At 35.9% G+C, this 27586-nt stretch overlaps 1 protein-coding gene across 13 annotated transcripts in view; it reads right to left on the bottom strand.

The window, feature by feature from the left end:
- ADGRL3 (adhesion G protein-coupled receptor L3) overlaps positions 1–27586 on the bottom strand; it is a 761150-nt gene that overhangs the window by 138140 nt on the left and 595424 nt on the right. For all 13 annotated transcript variants that reach the window (XM_045834530.1, XM_045834518.1, XM_045834519.1 and 10 more), the window contains 3 exons: positions 12802–13104; positions 10444–10547; positions 1888–2073 (listed from right to left, as the gene is read on the bottom strand). In XM_045834530.1, coding sequence (XP_045690486.1) covers positions 1888–2073; positions 10444–10547; positions 12802–13104 — 593 coding nt within the window. The remainder of the gene's footprint in view (positions 1–1887; positions 2074–10443; positions 10548–12801; positions 13105–27586) is intronic.

Raw genomic sequence — 27586 nt, 5'->3', positions numbered from 1 at the left:
ATTTGGATCATTGACTCGCATCTTGAGTTTTGCAGGACTCTAAACCCTCCAGAATTTCAACATGGAGCACGATTGATTTGTACGGAGTTGACTTTGCAAATATGATGGGTTATAACTGTTTCAGGGAACAGTGCAAACCACAGGAAATGAGAACAAGCCAGCAAGCAGGTGAATAACCTTTGCCCTCCCATCTCTTTACCTCACCATGCAAATTAACATATGACAAACCACATTATATAAACAATTGAAAGAGCCAAATGGGAAAAAAAAGAGAGCATTAAAAAGCTTCACAAATGGAAATTTGCCCATTATGTAGTTATTTGATATTCAGAGAAGGCAAGCTGATTAGCTGTAGCCAGTTAGAATGTGACATTAATTGCCAGCTTTACCTGATATTTTCAGACATCAGCACTACTTTTAAATAAAGATACAAAGTATTGCTATAACAAGTAATGTTATGGATATGTAACATTAATAGAAATTACTACTCGCAGTACATTATGATAACAATAGCTGGCAGCAATATTCATTAATAGCATCTAGTCAGCCTGCATAATAACACATTAAAATCACAGCATGCCAAGATTACTTAGGCAACAGTAGATTATATTCTACCAAGAGCTTGGTTGATTTTATCATGGATTTAACTGACAAAAATAACTCCTTTATGCTCTTCAAAAAAATAATTTTATCTAAAAGATAAAACTGAGTATGTTTTCTGAGGATGAAATTGCAACAAAAACTTGCCAGATAAAAATCAGACTTTCTTATGTCATATCATCACTATTCAAAAAATTTCTTCCATCTTAATGAGTGAGACCCTTAGTTTAATAACGCACAAAAGAAATATGTATATATACACACACATATACCATGCTGCAAAGTCATTTTTCATTTTAAAAGGAAATGTTCATTTAGTGAATTCCAGGAAGGACATTGTCAGTGCCAAATTCTTACTGTTTAAGTAGTAAGATTATCATGATATTCAAGGCTTTAAAATACAGTTTTAATAACTGATCATCTCTACCACACAAATACTTTTCAGAGAACACAAGTCATTTGCTGGTAGGAATTCTAATATAGTTTTACCATGAAGTTGATTCACCATGTGATATGTTGTTATATAAATTATATTCATTATAAATGTATAAAATACATTGTATATATTTATGTAAATAAGGTGCTTATATAGTATATAGGTTATATACAATATATATATAAAATGCTTATATGTGTGTATAATGTATACATTTGCATGTATAAATATAAATAAAATATATAAAATGTATGCTTTCTAAAATTTAAAAAATGAATTATTTACCATCACATTTCCTGAAATACATTAAACCTTTTAAGTTTTATTGTAGTGATGTAAAATCTTAGCAATTTAAATATCAAAAGGATATAAAAATTAAAACCTAGTCACCTGCCCAGGGAGTTTTTAAATACTATATTAATTAGATTAAATTATTTCATTTAAAAAATACCTAGAATGAATTGCTAATATCCTTTTTCATTGTTTCTATTTTCTAAATTTATACTTATTGATTAGACATTTATTTTTTATTAATCATTTTAATATAAAAGTTTGAAAGGAAAAAATAGAAACAAAATAGATTATATTTATTCCTGCCAGAATTTAGCACACAGAACAGAGTAAATAGTATAAAAAAATAGAAGTGTAAATTCAAAACATATATGTTTTGAGAGATTATCATTTGGGTGGATTAAATAGAGTCATAATTATAATGAGATAGTGAAACAAACTGACTAGGTAACTAGCAGTGCTCTTTAGAATGATCTGATGTTATTTGAAAAAGAAATTAACCAAGCAAGTCTCACTGACTTGACTACAACTTTGAAGTTCTATATCACTAAGGTCTTTACCTTGTTCAAGCTGCGTGCAGCACTGTCTTTTCCACCTGGGGTCAAGTTCCGGAGTTGGACATCCAGGAGGCCTACCAGCTGATCCATGGCACGGACGGAGTAGGTGATGTCTCCAGCATTCAGATGATTCCTTGTTTGTTCAGCCAGCTCTCTAGCAATGTTGGCAGCTGTCTCTCCAGATTTCAACTGCAATTTTGAAGACAGAGTAAGAAGGAAAACCATCTTAAGTAATTTTATTGGTCTCTGTGGATAACTGTTTTGCATATAAGTATAATCATTGAGCCAAGAAATAGTTATGAAACTCCATCTTCACCTGGAATACATTCTCTGAGTTTTCCTGTTAATTCATTTTTCTCTACAGCACCTGATTTGAAATTCATGTCTTTATGAAGCTCCTCCTGAGGAATCTAACTTCAAAAACTTGTTCATACCTTAATTATCCATTTGGGTGGCTAAGTCTATTTGCCCTATGATTTTTCTAAGTTTCTAAATTGGATGTTGATGAGGTTGCATTATGAATCCCCAACTGTATTCTTAGTTCTCAGAGGCAAGTACAAATTTTCCATTGTGCCTAATTCAGCACTTAGTATACAATGAGTACACACAGCTTGCTAAGCTCTGTGAAAATTTTATTCTAAATAAAATCTCTGCTTTTCAAAGTGGTCTTCATCTTCTTACCTACTGAATAGATATTTTGCTCCTAATGCACTAGGTAGCAAACTATTGCTGTTTCTAGCATTTTTCATTTTCTGAAACTGTATGCTGATTTTTCAAGTACATTTTACAAGAATATATCAAATGCCAAAATTCCAAAGATGTTCAAAGAGATAAAGGTTAATCCCATAATCATGTGAAGAAATCTAATGGCTCTAGATAATAAGAACATAGAAATACCTTGCCCCATTATAACTTAAACATATTATTGTCAGTATTTAGCAATTATTTTTCTTTTATTAAGTATAGTGCAATATAGAACTTAGGGTCACAAAAAGAAAAGTCCTCTCTTTTCAATGCAGTCTCACTAATGGGTATTCTGAAAGCTCTAAAGACCACAACTAACACTCTTCCTCAAGTAGGTCATCACTATCTACTCAGGGATGTTCAATGAATGTTTCTAGCAGGATTGAACATTAAACAAATGAATAAATTGGAATGATTTGAATATCAAAATTGTTAATCACCAGATCCTCAAGTGTATAGAACAATCTCATTCAAAACATTAAAACATTTAATAATATTAAGGGTTGGCAAGGATTTGTGGAAATGTGTATCTCCCTCAGAAACCACTCCTGTATATTTGCATAGCCCATGTAGAGCAATCATCAATTTAATGTATTTGTTATATTTTATGTAACATATATAAAAATAAGTTTAATGTTTTCATAGAATTACTATTGTTTTATTTTGTTATTCATTGTGGTCTTGTGTAGTTGTTTTATTATCATTGATGTTGTTCTTCTTCTTATTATTACATTGTTTTCTTCTGTTGTTTACCACATAATAATGCACTGACTTTCATCACATCTATCAGGGAACATTATGAAAAGCAAATTATTTATCAAGCAGAGAAAAAAAGGAAATAATAGCACTGGTATTTTCATAATCTAGTTTCATTTTTTTCTTATTTAGATGTACATAGTTTTTATTATTAATTATTACAATATCAGGTGGAACATGATAAGCTGGAAAATAAGGTCTATGTAATTCCTTTATGCAACACTTTAAACTTTTTTATACATACAGTGAGGAAAAATTGGAAAATGTGGATGACTAATAAGTTAAAATATAATTGTTCTCAACATAAAAGATGGCAATGCTGACTATATGTATCAATAGCAGATAAAAACAGTGGGTCAAATATGAAAATTACTAGTTCATTATCTGAAAAATCATAGCTGCATGTTAGCACCCAAGAAGTATTCCTTTATGAGTAATAAATGTAATTAACTTTGCAAAAGAACTCTTAAATTCAATATGCACCAACAAGAAAGTTGTAAAACATATCCCTAAGGTATAAATTAGTTATAAAAATGTTTATAATAAAAATATGAGAAGCACGTTTTAAAGTAAAATAAAAATCATGTAACTATTTATTTGGATCCCATTTTTCTCTTATAACTGAAGAAGTCATGGTAAAATCTTTCATTCACTCAGTAATCATTTGGGCACTTGTTATTCCTTGAGTAAAGAAAAGCAAATGTTATACAGCTTTTGTACTCGGGAAGCTCACACTCTGCCAGTTGGAGTTGGGGTAGAGCATGAAGAGGGTAAAGACATAATATTAATCCAATAATGCAATTTTTAATAACAGGAATGTATATGAGGTATTATGGAAATATAGCACAGGGGTAAAACACCCCTAGAAATGGGGAGGGAAGGCAACAGCAGGGAAAAACCAGTGAAGCCTTAGAGGAAACTGAAGGTAACCAAGTAAGATGGAATACTGTTCTGGGCCAGTGGAGAGGAAGCCAGGAAGAAGCTGTATAAAAAGTAAGCTCTGGAATAACCATGGTTTGGGAAGACAGGCTTTCCCAAACCAAAAACATGGTTTGGAAAAAATACATTTATTTTTACCTTCAGAATTCCATATTGATATCTACATAGCATCAGTTATATGTAGTAAATATATATTATATCCAGTTTTTCAAAACATAGTATGAATATCTCTTTTTCTACCTTTAATTTCAACAATTATTTATTTTGTCTATATGTTCATTTGCTTTTTAACCAAAATTGAATTTCTAATAGAATTGTGCTATCCATAATTTCTAATAGGATACAAAATGGTTCCCAATAACATAAGGAGCTTACACACCAGTGTGGGAAAGTGCTGGTAATAAATTGACTGCAGAAGTACTTAATTTCAATTTTATGTAGTGCAATACAGAATACCAATTTAAGGGCATTTTAACCTGGTGTATGAATGCAGGGAATAATTTAAAAAATGCCTCTCTAAGGAAAGAAGACATTGGTTTGGGATGAGGGTGGGTGTCTCCAGGTAGAGAGAACATCTTTTGTAGGGGGCACTGTAACAGCTTTAAGTAGCTGGGGAGCTGAGCAAGGAGAGGATTAAAGAGCCCCCTTAAGTCACTATAAATATTTTGAGAACCGTGCCAAGAGCCAGGTAAAGTACTAAAGTGTCTGACTAGGAGTGGTCTAGTCAGATTGGCATTTGAAATAAAACTCCGGAGAAAGAGTTAGAGCAGTGATTTTCAACCAGCTTGCTGTGGCACGCTGGTGTGCCACAGAGATTTCTAAACATGCAATACTTGACTATTTAGTCAGAGTCACTGACCTCTTTTCCCTTAGATGGTCAAATAAAAAACTGACAACAGCTAACACAACAATAGCTGTCCAGTGTGAATGAACCAAGTTTGTACCTACTACTTTTTGTCAGGCTGGCAGAAAATAGAGTACATGTTTTGGTGAGTTGCAGAATTGTAGTAATTGATGTGTGTCAGGACACGAAAAGGTTGAAAATCACTGAGTGAGAGGGTTCAGGGAGTGAATGAAAGGAGGCCTGCTGCAAGGACAGAGTGACAGGAGCTGCTGTGGATCAGGGTGGTAGCAGCAAAAAGGGGCCTGATAGGGAGAGACTCACAAGTTCATGGACAGGCTTACTATCTGTTATGGAATAGGAAAGGACAGAAGGCACCAAGAGCCAGGCCCAGGCTTCTTGTTTCCATGAGTCAATGGTGTGCCCTTAACTGGATTCTCACACAGCCACTAAGACCTCAACGTTCACGTTTCAGTTAAAAGGCTGCCTTTCCAGACCAAGCCTTTACTGGCCATATTCTGTCCACTGGCATCCGGAGGCTACTCTACTGTCTTTCTGAGATGGTGCAATTCCTTTTTATCCCCATTGTTATCATGGGCAATTATCTTATTTCCAATAAAAGATATACACGTATTTTTAATCTGCCTCAAGTCTTCTATGCAAAGGCAAGATCAAAATAGTTATCTTACATTTCCTAGCTAACAGATCTTGTTAAAATGTCTATCTCTATTATTTCTTTTACCAAATTCTACTAAAATTATTTCTGAGAAACAAGCACATGCACACTGAGAAATTGCATGAGTTTTCTGAGGGTTAGTAAATTAATGCTTACATTGAAATCGTGGGATTGTAGGTAGGACTCAAACAGGGGAGGGGGAAACCCTGCAGCTTTACTCGATGAATATAATTATGACAGAGATGGATATTTCAGCTTATTTACATTTCAACTTTAGACAAACATAAAAAACAATTTTCTTTGAAATAAGCTTGACACTTGATGAGGTTTATTACATCCGACATTAATGTGGTTTCAAAACAATTCATGAAGGATTTACTCTTAGTGTTTAAGTATATGGTACTATTTCACTGAAAGATCTACCTTTTTTGCTATAAATCTGAGACACAGATATGTAAACAATTAAATGCTTCTTTCTTACATCTGAAAGAAGGTTAAAACAAGTCTAAAGTCTTGAAAACCCCGCCAAGTGCTGATAACATTAAGAAGCAATTTACATTCATATTATATTGAAAATGAATGGAGGAATTAAAATCTAGGTAACAGGATTGAACCTAGTCTTCCAGCGCAAGAAACTGGCTTACTTTACATTGTAAAATAGCAATGATATTTTCTAGGTCTACACATCTTTCTTTTAAAATTGCAGGAAGAACCCTACTTCCCTCAGAAGTGTCAATGTCTTGTGTACACACAAGAGACAGTTTAGTTTGCTAGACATAGAAAGACTATTTCCCAGTGACAATGCAGGCATTTCTTTTCCATACAATAGTTGGACCAGATAATGAAGTAGGAAGCACACCTCACTTTACATGCAAATAAATATGGAAGCTATTCAAAACTATAATCTCACAGAATTTTAAATTGAAAAAGAGTGGAGAGATTGTAAAATGCAATGAACTCTTTAAAGGTGTGCAAACCAGAAAATATAAACCTTTTTTGAAAATATGACTCTAAGCAAGAGATCAAGCTGGAGCTGGAGACCATAATTTTAGTAAACAGTCATTAAGAAAGATAACAAAATAGGATATTTTGCCACATATGTTTGAGAAGACAGAACTCTGGGTTAATTTGTTGGCTTTCAATTAAAACTCAAAAATATTTGTAAACATTAATAAGAAGATTTGGCTATCTTTCCATCCACCCATTTATTTTTACCTGCCTTTCCTTCTGTTTATCCTACCATCTTCCTATCCAGCCCCCTACCAGCTTTTCTCCCTCTCTCTCCCTCCCCTTCCACCTCTATTGTGGCTGAGGTAAAGTTCCCTTTGTGCAAAATTTTTGCCTTTCCCTTTCTGTATAAACTATGCTTTTAATTTAATTTCATCACTCTGAAAATATTCTGGCTAGTTTGTTTACAATAAATTTCTTCACGATATTCTGATTTTAAAGGCTTACATTTTTCTCTACTAAAATGTAATCTACTCTCTATTACCACATGAAATTTAATTTATAATGCCATCACTATAAAAGTGGTCTGAATTCATTTGTGAGTCAGAAGCCATCAAGATTCTTTGCCTGTTTTCTCCCTCCTGGCTTGACTACAGGGGGAAAATCATAACTCATTTCTTAGCAAAAATGAAAATATAAAGTTTGCTCTTCCCCACTAAAGTAAGCATCCTGGTCCATTTATTTGTGTATACTTCCTGTCTATAATGCCTGACAAATAAGAGAAAACATTACTGATAATGAAATTAGTGATCTTCCCATAGTGTAGATGCAGACCGTGACCCAGAACTATTCTTTCCTTTAAAGTCCTCAGAAGCACTATGAAGCCAAAGGAGGAGCCTCACACTCCAGGGTACATTCACCCACAATCCCTTGCAGCGTGGAAACTGAATACACTGTTTCAAGAAGAGAATGTCCCTCCTTTCTTTTTTCATCTGAGCTTTCATGGGGGTAAAAAGCATTCCTTTACTTTAAAAGAACTACATAGAACTTCATAGAACTACAGTGGAGGAAGCAGGGGAAGAGTAACTCTTTGAAGATTCCTATTTCACTTTAATTTTCCAACATGTCATTAAACAATCCATTAAAGAAAAGGGTAGGGAAGGCCAGAGCAGAGGACAGGGGATGGGGCAAGGGAAAGGAAGGAGGGAAGTTGGGTGAATGAAGAGAGAAAGGGAAGAGATGGGGATGGAAAGAGAGGCAGGGTATGAGAACAGGAGCTAAAAACTGAGACACACTGGGTATTTTCCCCTTGCTAGTTCAAGGTCATTTTCTATCCTCCTCCATCAGGTTCTCTGCTTTAGCAGGTTGGACTCACATATAATTAATATTAAGAGTGTCACTCTTCTCTGGCTTCCCTTTGGGTTTGGCCAGTGGGGAGGCTGGGAAGGTGAATGAGGAAGGGGGAAAGTGAGGTCAGGGATTTGCTCTCCTAGATCTGTTTCGGAAATGTTTCTTCAGGCTAGCCTCTCTCTCTTGTCTATACAACATCTTCCCTCTCAAGGACACCCTGCTTTCCATTTCTAGACATTCCTTGGATCCAGCAGCCACAGGCCTGAGTTTGGGAATAACTTTACTCCTATTACTAGTTCTGGGTTCCTGATCCGTCTCTTGCAATTCAGCTTCGCTCCTTGAATTCCACTATAAACAACCCTCTTCCAATGTTCCATTGCTTGTTGTTGGGGCTCTGGCACCAAGGGAAGAAATGAGCAAATGTATGGATTTGGAGGAGGATGCTTTGGGGAAGAGGGAGAGAAAATGCAGACAAATAATTTTGTGAACACTGCATACTAACTCTCTCTTGAAAAGAAACCTGTGCAAATGCCATTTATATCCAACGAGTAGCATACATATATAGTGGTATGAGGGACACACCAGGTAAGAGGGTGGGAAGAAGTGAAAGACACTAGGTCAGTGAGTATGTGATACAAAGGCAATAAAAATCTATTCCCAATTAGCCAGTGTGGAGGCTACACATGAAGTCTTGATAAAGGCAGACCCAACTAAGACACAAGCTCCAACACCGACCTTGGGTTGGTTACATAAGCCAGTCTGCTGTGCTCTAAAGCCTGCTGTTATACTTTTGAAGATTTTGTAAATGTAAGTAATCAAGCTAAGGTATTATTATAAATTCCAATTGCTTAAATTCTAGAACCTTAATAAAATTATAAGAGCATAATTTTGTTGTTCTACAGGATTAAACAGAAATGCCTGGGAAGAATGGAACATATTTGTTAGAAAACAAAAGCACCCCATCCATAAATCAAATGGACAACAACAGCTGTCTGGTCTTTGCAAGGAATTATCTCTTTTGTCATAAGATTAGCAGGTCTGCAGAGGAAAGAAAAGAATTAAGCATCATTAAAGTCGCCCAGTAATTTCTGCAGTAATAGCCCAACCATATTCAGGAATTGTCATGAAAACCACTCAGTGTTCTAGGTGAATTATTACTGAATTAATATTAACCCCTGGGCTAAGTATGTAGGGAGTATTTCTTAAAAGACAGCAATGTAAGGAGATAGGCTACTGATCTCTTAATCTGATCACATCTAGCAAGAGTTATTTGCCTTGGGGTCTGAGCTACATTGTAATAAAAACCAAAGGACATAAAAACTGTGGCAGGAACAGTGCTGAAATTGGAGAAGATCATTATGAATAGCAACAAGTATGGAGATGCATATGTAAGAGGGTAACTAGAGTTAATATAACCACTGTTCTTCCATGATTTAGGGTAAATAGATAGTTACGACTCATCTGCTAAATGATCTACTGGGTAGATATTTATGGATTATTATACAGTATATTATTGAGGATCAGCCTAGTTAAAAACAAATAGAGGAAAGAGCAAATGGCACAGACAGGCTTTTAGTAAGGCCATCATTTGTAATATTTCTCAGGAAAAGTCTCTTTCAGAAATTCCGTAGCATAGCTAATGTGCCATAGAAGGACTCTCCATTTTGGGAGTGAATAAATCCACACAAATTGCTATAATAAAGATTCATCCCACAGCCCTTTTGGCATAAATGCACATCTGGTCTCTGTTTGTAATGAAATCAATTCGAAACCCCACAGTGCATTAATAATAAAAATGTTCAACATATTGCAACCAAATAAGCCCTGCAAATTTGAGTCTGCAAAATTCTGTCACACACGTGTATACTTTTAACACTGATAAATGATTAGGTTACAGGACATTTATCAAATGGCTTAAATTCCAAAGGTAGACATTTTCATTGTAATTATTATTTCCACAGGGACATCTTCATGTATGTGCGCTAGAAGCTTTTGCATGCTTGATTTATAGTATCTCTTGGACTTTTTTAATATCTGTAATTCACAATACCACAGAAATTTTATTAATAATAAAATTATTATGATTAATACTGCCTGGCTTAGATAAAGTTCACAAATTTATTCTTTAAAAACAACAAAATTCCAGAATTAGTTTATCATAGGTTGTCATTAAATCATAAATGAAATTAAAATGAGAGAATTTTTACATGTTAAAAAAAATCTTGACTATTTTGTTTGCAGCCGTGAGGATCAACAACACAGGTCTCAGGTTTAGCAAACCTCTTTAGTCAGTCGCATGACTTACCTTCTGTGTGATATGGTTGACCCAGGGAGAAGAACAGTTGCTCAGATCTGGTCCTTGGGGGTCCCAGATTCCGTCAGGAGCCAGGCACAGATAAGTTGATACTCCTAAAATAATGAGAGAAATAGGTCTTTAGATATTCAAACCATTTTTCTTGCAAGGCCTTTCTGTCCATGCTATGCTTTAATATGAGCAAAGGTAAAAATGAGATCATTAAACTGAGATAATGTCTATTTTAACACCATGCATAGCAACTGGCTGTGGAGAATGTAATACAACAAACAAAAACCCTCAATATTTTTAAAGCACTCGCCGGCAACTATGCTGGATACGGGGAATCACTGAATGAACTAGATGGCTATGGCGCCTGTCTTCATGGGCTTCTTGCTTGAGTTTTCAGAGGCAAGTGAGTTTTATAGCAGTCTGCAGGTTTTTCAGGAAAATAATGTGGAAAAGAGCATTTGTTGTGGAGGAAAAACATGTTGTGTTTGGGCAACTTCAAGCATTTCCAACTGAGGTCTACCAGATAGGAGAGTTTAATGGAGCTGAAAAGGCAGGCAAAGCCAGATCATAAACTCCCTTGTCCATCTTCTGTATGTGCTGGGAAATCAATGAAGATCATGAAGCAGATGAGAGAAATAAGCTCATCAACAGAAACAACTGTGGTGGCCTCATGGAGGAGGATTTGAGGGAGCGATGTGGAGGCTGTGGGAAGCTATGGCAGTGGTTCCAGTGGGAAGCAGTCTGGGCCTGAACAACAGCACAGCAGAAGGGACCGGGAAAGGCAAAAGTAAGGCCCTATTTATGAACATTCTTGTGGGGGTGGAGGCCTCTGAAGGCTTCCTTTAAATCTCTTTCGCAGTTTTCACCAAAAAATAGTCACTTATTTCTGAGGGCAAAGTGCTTTCAAATAAAGTTGCTTCACTAACTTTGACAACAAACATCAGAAGTAGGGAGCTCTAACATCAATGAGGAAGGAACTGAGGCCCAGGACTAAGGGGACAGCGCAGAGAGTGAAGGTTTCTTTTTTTTTTTAAGATTTTATTTATTTATTTTTAGAGAGAGAAGGGAGGGAGAAAGAGAGAGAGAGACAAACATCAATGTGCGGTTGCTGGGGGCCATGGCCTGCAACCCAAGCATGTGCCCTGACTGGGAATCGAACCTGCGATGCTTTGGTTCACAGCCTGTGCTCAATCCACTGAGCTACGCCAGCCAGGGCAAAGGTTTCTAACCATTTCCTGATTCTGTTACCACAGAAAACTTTATAACTAAACATGGCCTCCCTTCATAAAGGAAAGGTAGATTTCTGAATAGTTTTAATTACTCAGCTGAAAAAACTATAAACATGCACCTTTGTAAAAGCCAGTATACCTCTGTGCTTCCCACCAGTTCATATACGATGGGATTCAGAATGAAATATCCACTTTGGAACTTCTCTAAGAGAGGCCTGCTTCTTTAAAGTAACCAAATCAAAAACACTCAAAGATACAGCCTCTAAGAATGCTACTCTAGTGACATGTATTGTGTATCTGTTTTACTTACATACATGGAATAATGAAAATTTTATTCACTGTACTAAGAAAAGTTCCTTGAGGATCAATGCATGTGACAATAAGACAATCAGACTATTTCTGGTTTAAAAAGTGTACGTAAAATATGATTACCAATTGAGGATATTACGAATCATATCAGTGAAAAAGAAGGAGTGAAGAGCTAGTTAGTTCTTAAATATTCCTTGGAGAAAATGCAGGATTGCTCTCTCTGTAATGAATGTTGAATAAGCAGGACTCTGATTTCTACCTGCATGAAATCTAACAATGTTAAGAACTTTCAACTATTCAAGGACAGCTAAATGACTGGTAAAAAGAATAGTTAAACATCTATTGTTAAAAATTAGGTAGTGTCAGTGTTTGTCTTCTAACAGGCAGGTGCTCAACTTCACTTTTTGCAATTGATATTTGAGGCCGTTAACAGCCTAGCCCACAGAATTCCAGAGCTTTCTCTTTAACTGTTGCAGAGAAGAGTTGTCTCCCTGGAGTAGCCTGGACATCCACAACCTAAGTGTAATTCCAACCAGAGACCACACACCATGGGTGGAAAGTGCTGATCTCAATGTGTTCCCATCAAATTCTCACCTGTTGCCTCCTTAGAATGCATTTTCAAATTCTGAAAATACACTGCTTTAAATTGACATTTAGATGAGTCCAAAATTGAAGCAAATGTGAAATAACAAAAAAAAAGAAGGAAGGAAGGAAGGAAGGAAAAGAAAAGATAAGAAAAAAGAAAGAAAAGAAAAAAATGTTAGAAGAGCAAGCCAAAGTAACAACACACCTTTAGCTTAGCTCTGTAGGACAGACATACCTATAGTTCCTGCAGGACATGGCTGCTTTGCCATCTGTCCTTGGCGGGTCTTAAACCACATGATTTCTCGGGCTTCCACAGCCTCACAGCTCTCTTCCTGAGCTGGAATTTGGGATGATGCTGATGGAAGGTGTGTGATAATGTCTTCAAGCACTTCAACAGCTGGAGATGGGGTGCTGGTGCTCCGGTTTCTTCTTCCTGACATCGACGGGGTGGTACTCCTGCCTGAGCTCCAAGTTGTGGTCCGAAGGGTGGTACTGGTGGTGGTGCTTCCCATGCCAAGTGGTCCTGTAGTAGAAATTCCTGGAATAAAATTCAAAAGAAAATTCCTACATTGCTTGTTCATAGTAGGACCTCAAAATGTCCTAATACTTTAGACACCATTTTTATTTGACAGTTCAGTGTCTTAAACATGGGAAAAAGAAGCCAATTCCAAGGTCTCAGAGTGGTGCTTAAGTACCGGGAAAGCCATTTAACCCATACCTACCATAGGTTTGTTTACAGTTCTTCTCAAATCACAGAAAACAAATTACACCACAATTTGGCTCTGCAGGAAGCTTCTTAATGTTTCTTCCCTTGTATACAATTACAGGATTATAATTTAAAGCGCTTTCCCTAGAATTTTCAAACTTGGTATAGAAAGGGGGAAAGCAATATTCTCTTTTTTAAAGATTTTAGTTACTGATTTTTAGAGAGAGGGGAAGGGAAGGAGAAAGAGAGGAAGAGAAACATCAATATGTGGTTGTGTCTCATGCACCCCCTATTGGGGACCTGGCCTGTAATCCAGGCAAGTGCCCTGACTGGGAATCAAACCAGTGACCCTTTAGTTCACAGGCCAGTACTCAATTCACTGAGCCACACCTGCCAGGGCACAGTATTCTTTCACATTAAGTGTAGCGTGAGTATCTAAAGGTGCAGCAAATGGGGAGAGGCAAAAAAAATCAGAAATTAAAGGGCTCATGAACTGAAAAGTAAAATGCAGTTATAGTATCCTTAACACAAATTAAAGTAGCTTGATGGATCTACCCTGATGCTTTTTAGAGCTTACCCATGTTATCAAAACTTTCAAACTTGACATTTACTAATGTAAAATATAAGTAGTTTCCAATTAGTTATGTCCACAAATTATTTCCCAAGATTATTTTAAAAAGGGGAACATGTATTTCAGGTTCTACATAAAAGTAGTTATGCACCTTGATGAGATAGCATAGGTTATTAAACCAAAAATGTATCCAAAGGAATGTCCTACCCATACTATGGATGTAATCACTGTAGTAAATCATCTTCCTGGAAAAATATATATATTCATATTCTCATCATAAGAATGTAAAAGTACACACATACATTCGCTGCATTCCTCACTATAACATTAGAAACTACTGTAGCACTTCTAACCTCACAGACTGGCAGGAAGTCTTAAGGGAATTGACTCCAGCCAGATTCAAAGTAGCTCAGGTTTAAGGAACTGAAAGGCTTGTAGTGAGCTTCCTGATGTTTGTTATTCATTGTCTTTCTTTAATGTGTCCTCAACTTGACTGGGCTATCCCAGAAATGCCAAATCCTTCACAGTGTATTTGATGTATCTAAAACTTCCAAAACCAGTACAGAGATGGCAGGGGGAAGTGGGCGTGAATTTCCTGTACAGTGATTCATTGAAATGGTAGCATTTTCTAAATGATGCTATTTGTTACTTGTCTTCTTGTTTGTTCTTCTGTTTCCTTCCCCTTTTCTCAGCGTTTCTCCTCTTTCTCTGTGTTCCCTCTCTATGTGGATGATAATGTTCATAAATATACTTATTCAAAGTTCACACAAGAAGCAGAATATCTTTTTTCCTCTTCTTCCATAGACAGCATCTGCCTCATTCGTTTATTTTGGTCTCTCCCCAGTCACCATAATCTGCTCAGCTCACCATCATCAATGGATGAAAATAGCACTTAACCTTTTTTGCTAATGAAAGCAATATCAGCAAAATGCCAATACTGGCATTTCAATATCTATATTTGGAAAATAAAAATTCATAATTCATAAAGTAAAGTACTGACACTAAGTACTTAACAATTCAAATATAAAATTTAATATAACATTTTGAAATAAGTATAATTGAATTCTTAAAATTACATACAGTAAAAATATGAATATAAAAATTTGTATGCTTCAAAAAAGTTTAAATGTTTCAAAAAGAAAAGTGCACACAATTAAGAAAATTTAATGACAACTGGAAATTTATTAATATCAAAATTAGTTAATAAAATAAATAAATATTAAATAAATATTATTTTATTGATATTAATCATTAGCCCTAAAAAACATGTGTTGGTGGTGGTGTTGCTAACATGTATTTTGTGCAAATTTATCAGCTAATGGAAAAATTCTCTTAATTTCATACTACTTGATGAAGTAGTTAGGCAAGAGTTAAAAGTTAACTGCCAGTATTTTTTCTGTCTCCTTTAATGTAAATAATGTTTTATCCGGTTTGTACTCTTGAACGGACCATTTTAAAAATTCTGATTTTTGACAGAGACACTGAACTTCTCATTGATAATAAGCTATAGTTTTTGTTTCAAACAAAGCATTTCTAGCTTTTCTTTGTCTTATTTTGTTCTATCAAGTAAAAATAGAGATTTATTGCAGTTAACTATATTATTTAATTAATGCTCAAATTTAGAAAGTTTCTGAACCACAGTAAAACTATATAATCCCACATGCACTGAAAAGATCTGTCAGCTTATTGTCTCAATCACACAGATCATAGACAACAAGCAATGACACACTATCACAAGATCTTTGTACTTGGACAATTTTGAATAGAGCTATCACTTAGCATAGAATTTATATATATATATATATATATATATATATATACAAAAAACATATAAACATACATACACATATCCCTCATATATATGTGTGTGTATATATATATATATACATCACATATATACACACACACACATATGTATGTACACAAATGATATATATTATTGCCCAATATTTAAGTGATCTAGGTTTCAGGTTTTTAAAGAGCACACAATGACACCAACATGGATTTAACAACAACACCACAAAGTAAAAATCAATGTCCTTTATTTTTCTCTAAAGTTAACCTGTCAGACATTCTCCACCCTGTGTCAGACACATCTGATGTGCCATTAATTGGAATATGCTACTCCCCAGACTAACATCCTTAAATGGTTTCTCTGTTTTCCAAAGGCTGGGCTCCTTTTCTCTGCACCTAAAGCTCTTCCTAAGTCTATTTCTCCAGTTTGTTTATAACGCTTCTTCATCTTTTAACTCTACCCTTAAACCATACAAAGTTGCCAGTATTTCCCAAGTGCACCCTTTTCCTCCTGCCTGGGGCTCTTTGAATATGCTGTAGTGTTCCGGTCACATTTCCATCTAGTCAATTCCCATTTATTCTTTGGGCTTGGATTGGATGCCACTTCCATCAAGGGGCCTTTTCAGATTCACCAAAGTGGTGTTACGCATGCACATGTGTTTTGTTCAAGATTATTTCCTGTTAGCCTTGTGCCTGATCAAGAGTAAATAAAATCTCAGTCAAGACAGGTGAACATCAGGGATGGTCAAGAAAGAAGAGAAGGTCTAGTTGGGAAATTTCACAAAAGAAGGGAAAAGATGAATAGAGGGAAATAGTAAATAGGGTAGCTGAAATTTCCAACAGCTAATAGGATGAAGAAGTTTTTTGTTTGTTTATTTATGCATCTATTTATTTATCCATCCTCATCTGAGGATGGTTTTTGTTGTTGTTGATTTTAGAAGATGATATGGGTGGGGGGAGAGAGAGAGAGAGAGTTAGTTTACTGTGAGAGAGAAGCACTGGTCAGTTGCCCCCCATTAGCACTCCAACTGGGGATCGAACCCACAACCTAGGTGTGTGCCCTGGCCAGGAATCAAACCCACAAACCTTTTGGTGCATGAGACAATGCTCCAACCAACTGAGCCACCAGGCCAAGGCCTGGAGAAGTTATTTTATAAATGCATTTTTCTCTACATTAAAAAAAATCACTAGACAACTTAGAGAGAAAATAAGCAGGTATGATACTAAGCCCCCTCTTTCTCAAAATGATTCCATCTTAGAACAACCACATTTAAATTGAGTCTTTATAGTCCTCTTATGAAGCACTAACACTGACAAAGAAGATTTTTTAAAAGTTCAATTTGGTGTGGCATACATTGCAAGCACTTCATTTAATACAGACATACTAATATTGAGGCTCAGGAAGGAACATATTTCCTTGGAACTGCGCCACAGAGAGATGTCTGCACGCAGAGTCGTATCATTCCGTTTGAGTTTAAGCAGAATAAAAGTCAATTTTAAAAGTTGTCCTTGATCCCCATCCCTCCCTTTCCATTTACTGCTGTGTAAGACTCCCAAGGGCTCTGATCAATGCCACCTTTTGGCAGAGTAAGTACTAGTGATATACAAGGTGTCACCAGTGCCCCAGAAAGAACTCGTGCTGTTGCTAGATGCTGCAAATAAAGATCTAGATTCACTGAAGAGTCGCAGCAACACCTTGGCCAGGCTCCAACCTGTATCATATGCCTTGAGAGCTTGTTTCTCTGTTCTCCAGCAAGGGAGAAGCGACATGACACGTTTCAGATGTATACTCTTACTGAATCTTACCTGGTGACATTGCTAGTAATGAAATTATATGGTATTAAGTACCCCATGAGCCTGTATAGCCAAAAAAGGTCACTGTATAAAAGAAAATAAGTTTGAATGACTACTTAACTATAAAACCTTATCAAAATTTTACAATTTTCTTTATGATTTTGTCATTGTGTTCATACAGATTAGTACTTTCATAACAGTACCTAAAAAAACTTCAACTAACATTTTCCTTTCATAATTAACCTTGTTTCCAAAAGAAAAGTTTAATTATCCTGTCCCCTGAAATATATTGCTAAATGGCTTATTTCATTTTGATTTGTTTTATTTTTTCCTTCAACCTGCCTTGAAAAGAATAAATCATTTTGAATACATCTACAGGTTGTAAGTTTGTGGTGTATACTAATAAAAAGCAGTAAATATAAGCAACATTTCTATAGTGTTTTACCTTTTGCAATGTTTTTGTTTACCTTTATTATCTCATTGAATTCTAAAAAAAATGTTCAGAGTAAAGGTAACTATGAATTTCTACTATTACAACTGAGAAAATGTAAGTTCAAATAGTAAATGCATCATAACCATACAAGCAGTGGGTAAACCACTATTCCTAGATTCCATATTCTGTGATTTTCACAATAAGGCATTGAAATGAAATTCTGGAGGGCACTAGCCTGCTGCCTGGAGCAGCTCTCTCTCTGCAGGGCAACCAAGTGGGTGTGGCGATGCCCTGGCCTTCCTTTGCTTTCTTAGAGGGAGAGAGAAGACTCAGGCAACCTAGGTGGGAATGTAAAGCAGTGATCTTGCAGTTTCTCCAACAGTTTCATTTTTGTGTTTTATGAAACACAAAAATGGATGGAGAGTTGCTTAAGGCCAAGTCAGTCACTGGGCTAGACTCAAGAGAGCATTGTCACATTGAAAGGCCCTGGTCCCTGCCTTCATAGGGCGAAGATTGGGAAACGGTGGAACTGAGGCACAGAGAGATTAATTTCACAAGGTCACACACCAAAATATTAATTTCACAAGGCATTCCCACTTCCAAAAAGACTTGCCTAAGACATGGAATTTTAAACTGCAATTTCTGAAAATGCCCAAATCCTTTTTCAAACTCTGATCTATCTACAGTTGTGATATCTTTGGATCCTGGTTTGTCTGCTTCACTTTTGAACTACTATTTGAAAATGGTAACAGAAGCTTCAATGGTCCCCTGCAACCAGCTGGCAGGGCTCACAGATCTGCCTGCTAAATTTTCAGAAAAATTTTAAACTGGGTTAGACAAAGATATTATTACAAAGTAAACTTTATAAATTTACAATTAAAGAAATGACATCAAGACAAAGAAAGATGACATTCTGAATTATTTCATACATTTTATGAGCCTTCCATAAAAAAGAGACTAAAGAAAGTAATTCTAATGAAACATTATTATCCTTGAGCACAAAATATATTTATTATTTGGGATGGACCTTGTCATGGACTTAATTCTTTTCACCTAAAATCCCTATGTTGAAGCCCTGGCCCACGTGCAGCTGTATTTGTAGATAGGGACTTTAAAGAGGTAAGATTTCAAGGAGGTCTTGTGGGTTGGACCTAACCCAACAGGACTGGTGTCCTTATAAGGAGGAAGAGTTCCCAGGGATCTATGAACAAAGAAAGAGCAGAGTCCATAGGAGGGCACAGTGGGAAATCTACTATTTGCAAGTCAAGGAGAGGGGCCTCAGGAGAAACCAACCTTGGCAGCACCTTGACCTCAGACTTTTAGCTGCCAGAACAGTGAGAAATGAATTTCTGTTGTATAAGCCACCTAATCTACGGTATTTTGTTGTGGCAGCCTAGCAGGCTAATACAGCCATTTATAAAAATGTGGTGATTAAAATAATATAAAATACAATATATTTACCCTCTTTTCCTAAAGTGCCTGGACTTTCTTCCTGATTCCCTTTAATTTTCTTCTCTTTCCTCTCTAACGTATGTACCCCCCTCACAGTTTTCCCTTTAGGAACCTTTATTTTGTTTTAACTTTCTTCCAACATACCATAGTTTTGCTGATTACAAAAGCAGCTCCTTCTCCCCATCCTCCAAATATTTATTTAAATCCAGGGTCAATTATTCAAGAAATCTCCCCAAGGGCCTGATAGAGGAAATAAGAAAACTAAAACCATAACAATGCAGCAAGTAGTATTTGGCCCCCTGTGCCAGGGCTCTGGGTGGAAGACAAACTCTGCCTGGACCCACAGACATCAGTTAGTAGCAGCAGATTTGAGTGCACCTTGTTTTTTTTTTTTAACATTAATATTGTTGGTAATAAAATGATATAATTGTTTTCCAAAGACATTTATAGTACTAGGCTTTATGGCCTCTCAAGACAGTGAAAATTCCACTTGTTATCAGCTGTGTGAAAGTATCTCTATTTCTGTAATTTGAGCCATTTATATTTTCTGATTCTCCCATAAGGTATATCCTTATTATAAACAGATAAAACTATTTTTTAATCAACCTGACCTTGCAGTGCCCCCATCATATAAGTTTATAAGCTAAAATATAGAAGTTAGGGGCATCTTATTAAAGTCATCTGAGACACGTTTGGTCCCTATAATACCAGGAACTCTGTTGTATGTGTTATATATTTGCCCTCATTCAGTATTCCTAATAACCTTTGAATAAGTATTCTTCATTTTGGAGAGGAAATAAATCAAATTGATTAGTTTTTCCAAGCTTACATAGCTGGCAAATGATAAAATTCCCTTTCTGTTAGGACTCTAACTGTAGGAATTTATGTAAAAATGTACGCAAAATTTAATTACAGGAACACCTGTAAAACCTCACAATGAATTTGGAAATCAATCTGCCCCAAACACTGCTCACAAAGGCTTCTAATGGTGGTGGCACAGCCCAGACCTGTTGGTACTCATCAACCACTCATTAAGGACTAGGGCCTATTCTGCGCACTTTCTAGGAACTAGCCCATTTAATTCTGATAACAAATTTGTGAGTAGGTGCTATTAATTATCCTCATTTTAGAGATGGTGAAACTGAAGTCTCAGGAGATTCAGCAAGTTTTCAAAGGTTAAAAACATAGAAATAACCTGAGCATTATTACAAAGACTCCCCATTCTTTTTTTTTTTTTTAAGATTTTATTTATTTATTTTTAGAGAGGGAAGGGAGGGAGAAAGAGAGAAAGAAATATCAATGTGCGGTTGCTGGGGGCCGTGGCCTGCAACCCAGGCATGTGCCTTGACTGGGAATCGAACGTGCGATGCTTTGGTTCGCAGCCCGCGCTCAGTCCACTGAACTACACCAGCCAGGGTGAGACTCCCCATTCTTAACCACACTAAGTTGCACAGAATATTGAGAAACTCAGCTTGGTCTGCGAGAAAGCAGCCTGCTCATTGCTGATGAGAGAGGAGGATGCTGTTCTCTTTGGGCTTATTTCTTTCTGTTCATGGCATTTTTGATTCTCGAGAAGTAAGGATTCAGGGCCAGTTTAGAAAATACTGTAGAATCCAGAACACTTAATACATTTTTCAGCACATAACCAGGCAATAAATCATCAGCAAACAATACTGTAGCATAATAGCTGCCTTTTTTCGTACCTGTATTATATGTCAGGAAGTACGCTAATGCTTTACATACAATTGAGGTATAGCAAGGGTAAGTGAATTTCCTAACTTCACACAGGTTTAAAGTCATTTTTAAAAAATGAATGAACTGTGTCATGTATTATTTGCCTATAAGAGAACTCAGCTCTGAAAATTATAAGTATTTCATTCCATCCATATTTATTAATCAACTACTATATGTCAGGCATTGTATTGTGAATAAAGTGTTGAGTATAGATATCATGTTCCTTGCCTGAGAAAAGCCTCTCTCAGAGGCTTTGTAGAAGTTAATGAAGATAGCAAATAGGAAACAGAAAGAGGAGACATAGGCTACCATATTTACTCATTCACTATATATACACTAGTGTTTGTTTTACATTACACTTTGTGATGGGCATCAAGGACTCAGAAATGAAGCAAAGAAACTTCCTGAAGGAGGTTTTGATGTACAGTATATAAAGGAAGTTACATCATCAATTATTCTATGTATCACTTAGAAAACAATCTCTGCCAATTAAACTCTGACATGCCTTCAATAGCTAGGCACATTCCAACATAAGAAATGCTAAAAGGTGAAATCATGAGAATCTTCGAGTTGATAAATACTGTAATAATAACAGAAATGTCTCATTATATCATGAGATAAATAATCATTTAAAAAAGATGTGACTTTGGACAAATAATACTTCTCTGTGCCTTACATTTTTTAATTTTTTTCACTAAGTGGACAAACAGGCATACCTCAGATACTATGATTTTGGTCCCAGACTACTAGGATAAAGTGAATATCACAATAAAGCCAGTCACATTATTTTTTGGTTTTCCAGTGCATGTAAAAATGTTTTACACTATAATATAGCCTATTAAATGTGCATTAGCATTGTGTCTAAAGAACAATGTACATGACTTGATTTAAAAAATACTTCATTGCTAAATAACGTTAACCATTGTCTGAGGCTTCAGCAAGTTGTAATCTTTCTGCTGGTGGAGGGCCTGGCCGTGATGTTGAGGCTGCTGTCTGAACAGGGAGGTGGTGGCTGAAGGTTGTGACTGTATTAAAATAAAATACCAATGAAGTTTGTTGCATCAGTAGACTGTCCCTTTTGTGAATGGTTTCTCTACAGCATGTACTGTTGTTTGATAGCTTTTTAGACACAGAAGAAATTTTGGAACCAATTCCTTCAAAATCTGCCACTGCTTTATCAACTAAGTTTATGTAATATCGTAAATCTTTTGTTGTCATTTCAACAATCCTCACAGCATCTTCACCAGGAATCGATTCCAACTCAAGAAATCGCTTTGTTTGTTCCTCTATAAAGAGCAAATCTCCATTCGTTAAAATGTAATCATGAGATTGCCGCAATTCAGCCCCATCTTCAGGCTCCGCTTGTAATTCTAGTTCTCCTGCTACATTTGGCGCACTCACTGAAGTGGCACTTTTAATTTCCTTCAAGATCCTTTCCTTTGCAGTCACAACTTGACTAACTGGGGGCAAGAGGCCTAGCTTTCGGCATTTCAGCTTCTGATGTGCCTCCCTCACTAAGCTTAATCATTTCTAGCTTTTGTTTTAAAGTGAGAGATGTGTGACTCTTCCTTTCACTTGAGCACTGAGAGGCCACTGTAGTGTTATTAATTGGCCTGATTTCAATATTGTTGTCTCTCAAGGAACAGAGAGGCAGGAGGACAGTGAGAGAGGAATGGAAATGACTGGTTGGTGACCCAATCAGAACACACAACGTGTACAGATTAAGTTTACTGTCTTATATGTGCATACTTTGTGGTGCTCCAAGATAATTATGATAGTAGTAGCAAAGATCAATATAACAAGTATAGTAATAATGAAAAAATTTGAGATATTGTGAAAATTACCAAAATATGACACAGAGACAAGAAGAAAGAAAATGGTGTGGGAAAAATGGCACCAATGTAGGGTTGCCACAAACCTTCAGTTGGTAAAAAAAAAATTCATATCTGAATAGCACAATAAAGGTAAGTGTAATAAAATGATGCATGCCTATAATAATATACATAATTATTTAAAAATGGCAATATAGATTTAAAAGTACTTGGCAAAGTAAGTGACAGAGAATAACAGATTAATAAATGTTTACTATAAGTAATAATACTGCTGTTTATTTCTTAATTCAACCTAGGATTATTTACTGCTTACTATGCACCAACTGCTATTGTAAATACCAGGGATACAGAAGTGAACAAAACACTGACACCAATAACAACAAATCCCTGCCCTCATGAAGCTTACATGTTAGGAGGAGAGCTAAACAATGTATATGACAAAAAATGAAATTTAATATATTAGATATTACAAACTGCTAAGGATAAGAAGAAGAAGACATAATGCACAGGAAAGTAATGGGAAGTGTTGGGGCAGGAGACTGCATGTTTTACAGGGTGTCAGACATGGTCTAGTTGCTATGATGACAAGGAAGACCTGCTGGGAGTGGCTGAGTGAGAGATGTGAGTAACTGGGGGGCATTCCAGGCAGAAGGAACAGCATCTGCAAAGGCTCAGACACAGTGAAGTGGCCAGTGTGGCTGGACCAGAGTGTGTGAGGGAAAGGCGGTATATAACGAGGTCAGGGCAACAGTGGAAGATAGTAGCACATGGGACTTTACAGGTAATGGTGAGGACTTTGGTGATAACTCCATCTGGTGTGGGAAGCCACTGGAAAGTTTTGAGCAGAGGAATGAAGTGATGTGACTTAAGTTTAATAATATCACTTGGCTTGCTGTGTTTAAGAGTGGCTGAATGGGAGAAGAAAAGTAGGGAGGGCAATGATTTATTCAACTATATATCTGAGGTTGCAGCAGTGATGATGATGACTCGAATGTTATGGGACACATTCATATAAAAAAGAGCAGAGTGATGACCCAGGAGTGTAGGCAAAAATTTGAGACTCTAGTTTATTAAATACTAGAGACAGGAGGAGATGGCTTTTGAATATGAACACTATGATCCTCAATGATATATAGTAGGTGCTCAATAATTGTTGGTCAAACTGATATTTTCCTTTTTAAAAAAGATTTATTTATTTATTTATTTATTTATTTATTTTTAGAGAGCAGGGAAGAGAAAGAGAAAGAGAGGGAGAGAAACATCATTGTGTGATTGCCTCTCACACGCCCCCTACTGGGGACCTGGCCTGTGACCCAGGCATGTGCCCTGACTGGGAATTGAACTGGCAATCCTTTGGTTTGCAGGCTGGCATTCAATCCATTGAGCTACACCAGCCAGGGTACCCTTTGTTTTTTTTTTAATAAAAGAAGATTCAGAGTTTTTCTCATGCAAATTCTCCAGCTCCCTCTCTTAATGTTATTTATTTAAAATTGAAACAACCACATAAATATATAGTCCACACAAGAAGTTTTATAAATTTTCTATGAGAATATGCCTAAGGATTCCTGACTTACAAACAGTAAAGTTACATTGGTGTTCTCATTACTGTAAAATTTCTATCAAGTGTTAATTTATGTGAATATCAAGTAAACCTTGGTGGTGAGAAATCAATCAAATAAACAAGCAAACAAACAGGGGGAATAAATTCATCTGAATTTCAGTTTACTGATTCCTTGACAACCAGCAGCACATTCAAGAAGGGTAAGCAGTTGAATTGTTGTTAGGATTTAGAATAATTTCTTACTCCTATCTTTGGTATTATAATGTATTCCCTAGTTTTGACATTAATGTTATCTAGTTACTGGAGTTATTGCCTGATATCTGCAGTGACATATGTCTTATTATTAAGTTGTGAATTATAGTTTACCTCTGAAGATACAGCAATACTGAAATATAGGTGTTATGCATGACATTTACAAGTATGAAGTTAAAATAAATTTTTAAAATAATTCTCTGTTTGGAAATGAAATATTTAAATTGAACAGTAAAGAAGAGCTCATCATTTAAGCTCCTGTTTATTTAAGAACACAATGTTAGAAACTTTGATCCATTACAGGTGCTTAAAATGTATATTTGTCCACCCTTGTTACAAATGCAAAGGTTTCCAAGACACTGATAAAATATAAGGCCCTGTTCTAGGGTAGCCACAGTTATTTGGTTTGTTGTTGATAGTTAAAATCTAGGGAAAAAAAGGATGATATTATAAGGTAATATAATATCACTGGTAAAGGATTTCATTTAAGTGCCTTAACTATTTCTTTAAAAACAACTCAAGCACTGATATCTCAAATAAACCTAAGTGTGACATAAAGAAGAGGTCTGATTAGCTGCTAGAATGGAAATACCAGGTTGTACAAAAGAGGGTCCTGCTCCTAAAAGAGCTTGTGAGGTGGGCAGGCCTCCTTGATGATGAGTCATACAAGCCAAAGTGTGGCTCTTCGCCGTGTCTACCCTCTAACACTGGTGAGGCCACCAAACAATTACCAGGTGACCTCAATAATACAAAGGAAAAGAAAGCTCAATATAAATGAGTCTTAAATTCAAGTGAAACCACAAAAATATTGGAATTCCTTCAAGATCACTTAACTAACATACAGATTACAAACTTGATAGATACATCACTCTGCCAAAAACATATTTACACTCTAGAACAGCAATTTTCAGTCTTTTTCATCTCATGGCTCACATAAATTAATTACTAAAATTCTGTGGCACACAAAAATATACATTTTGCCTGACTAAAAATAATAGGTATAATTTTGCTTGTTTTACAAAAAAATAATATTAATTATCTACCTTTTTTTTGCTCCATAGTGACTTTTTAAAAAATCAGGTGCTTATACTTGTGTATATAGATTTCTGTTACCAAAATTAACCAATCAGATGCAAACTGATTTTGTGACATGACCAATCAGATGTAACTCTGTTATACGACCTATGTATTTATGGTTCAAGACAGGACATTCATGCCAGATGGCTATGGCCGTGTTGACTGTTGTAGTTCTTTTTATTTGACAATCTCGGGGAAAAGAGGTCAGTTCCCCTGACTAAATAGTTAGGTATTGCATGTTTTAAAAATTCTTGTGGCACATGGGTTGAAAATTGCTGCTCTACAACTCTTCTTGAGTGCAGAAAAATTTGACATTCTACTTTGTTTTCCATGCACATATGCTACCTGAGATTCATTAGACACTCAATAATGCCTGAGGGGTGAGTGACAGAATGACTGTCTATCCTGTATTCTGAAGAGTGTTTTCAGTATAACTATGTATAAATTCAATAAAGTTGGATTATATAATGTGGTCACCTGCTCCAGATTAAATTTTGTAAGAAGCCTTAATATACTAGAGTTTCAAATTTCTTGCTTATACAGTACCAACAGCCATAATATCAGTAGCAGAAGTTATAGACCTAGGCTCTCAAGAAACTTAAATATTTATATAGGTACTATTAATTCATAATTACTTTCACCTAAAATAAAGGAAAGGGTATGAACTGTCTGTGTTGAACTGAGGATTAAGTGGTTGAGTGATTTGGCCAAGGTATTTTCTGTTACAGATTCAGGAACAGAATTCATGACATTTATCTCTAAGTCAAATGTTTTCAACTAATCCTCAAGTTGAGAATTTAGCAGCTTCTCCTCATTCATCTGTGCACCAAAGAATTTATTTTCTTTTGACATTCATGCAAACCATGCCTACCCATCACCTTCCAAATTAATAGAGTAACACAAACCTCCCTGTTTTGCTTTCTCCTGATTGTTTTCTGTTTAAGAGACTGGAATTGTGCATTCCACAAACAGTGAAAAATGAGTCTGAGAAGCCAGTTGGTTCTGTGAGGAATCTGCCCACAAGATAACACTTTTCATAGTTCTCTAAAAACAACAACAATCATAACAGATCATCCAGACATATACATATGTACACACAAATGTATGCACATCACATATATATTTCAAATTGCTAGAGAAAACAAGTAAATAAAATAGATTGATTATACTGGACTCTTGTACTCCAAAAAAAACTTTGTTTATATTTGAAAAACTGTGAGGAGACCTTGAAAGCTTCCTAAAACTGTTCATTTACTGCATTAATAATAAAATAAAAGGCAGTGAGGAGTCCTACTAGGAGCTTTGATTTTAGGTTCAAATATCAGATACTTATCTACTAGCAAAAGTGTGGCTTTAAGCAAATTAATCTTCCCGAAAGTCAGAATTTCCTATGTTTACCAGTGTGGTGATTCAGGTGATTGTGAGAGTGGGGAGAGAGGGGTGAGTAGAGGAGGAGGAGGAGGGCATAAAGGGGGTAAAAGGTAATAGAAAACTATAATAAAATATTATACTGGAAAAATATGGACTTCTATATTTACTTTGACAATACTGACATATAATAGACATTCAGTAATAATAACATTATTATAATTAAATTTAATTATCCAAAGATGCCATCAACTGTTTCAGGAGAGCTATAAATAGCCATCTAACTTAAAAAGGTGAATTATTTCCTGCATTTCTATAATATCAAGACAAGCCAGCCTGAAGTAAAATTATAACATTTATCTTTTTTTGCTTTGTTGTTCAGTTACAGTTGCCCTGCCTTTTCCCTATTGTTTCTTCTACTCCGTCTCCCCACTCCCACAGCCAAT

The sequence above is a fragment of the Phyllostomus hastatus genome, unplaced genomic scaffold (assembly GCF_019186645.2).
Source record: "Phyllostomus hastatus isolate PE091 unplaced genomic scaffold, TTU_PhHast_1.1 phas_contig_196, whole genome shotgun sequence".
NCBI classification, from domain to species: Eukaryota; Metazoa; Chordata; class Mammalia; order Chiroptera; family Phyllostomidae; genus Phyllostomus; species Phyllostomus hastatus.
This window is presented reverse-complemented; position numbering and strand designations above follow the sequence as displayed.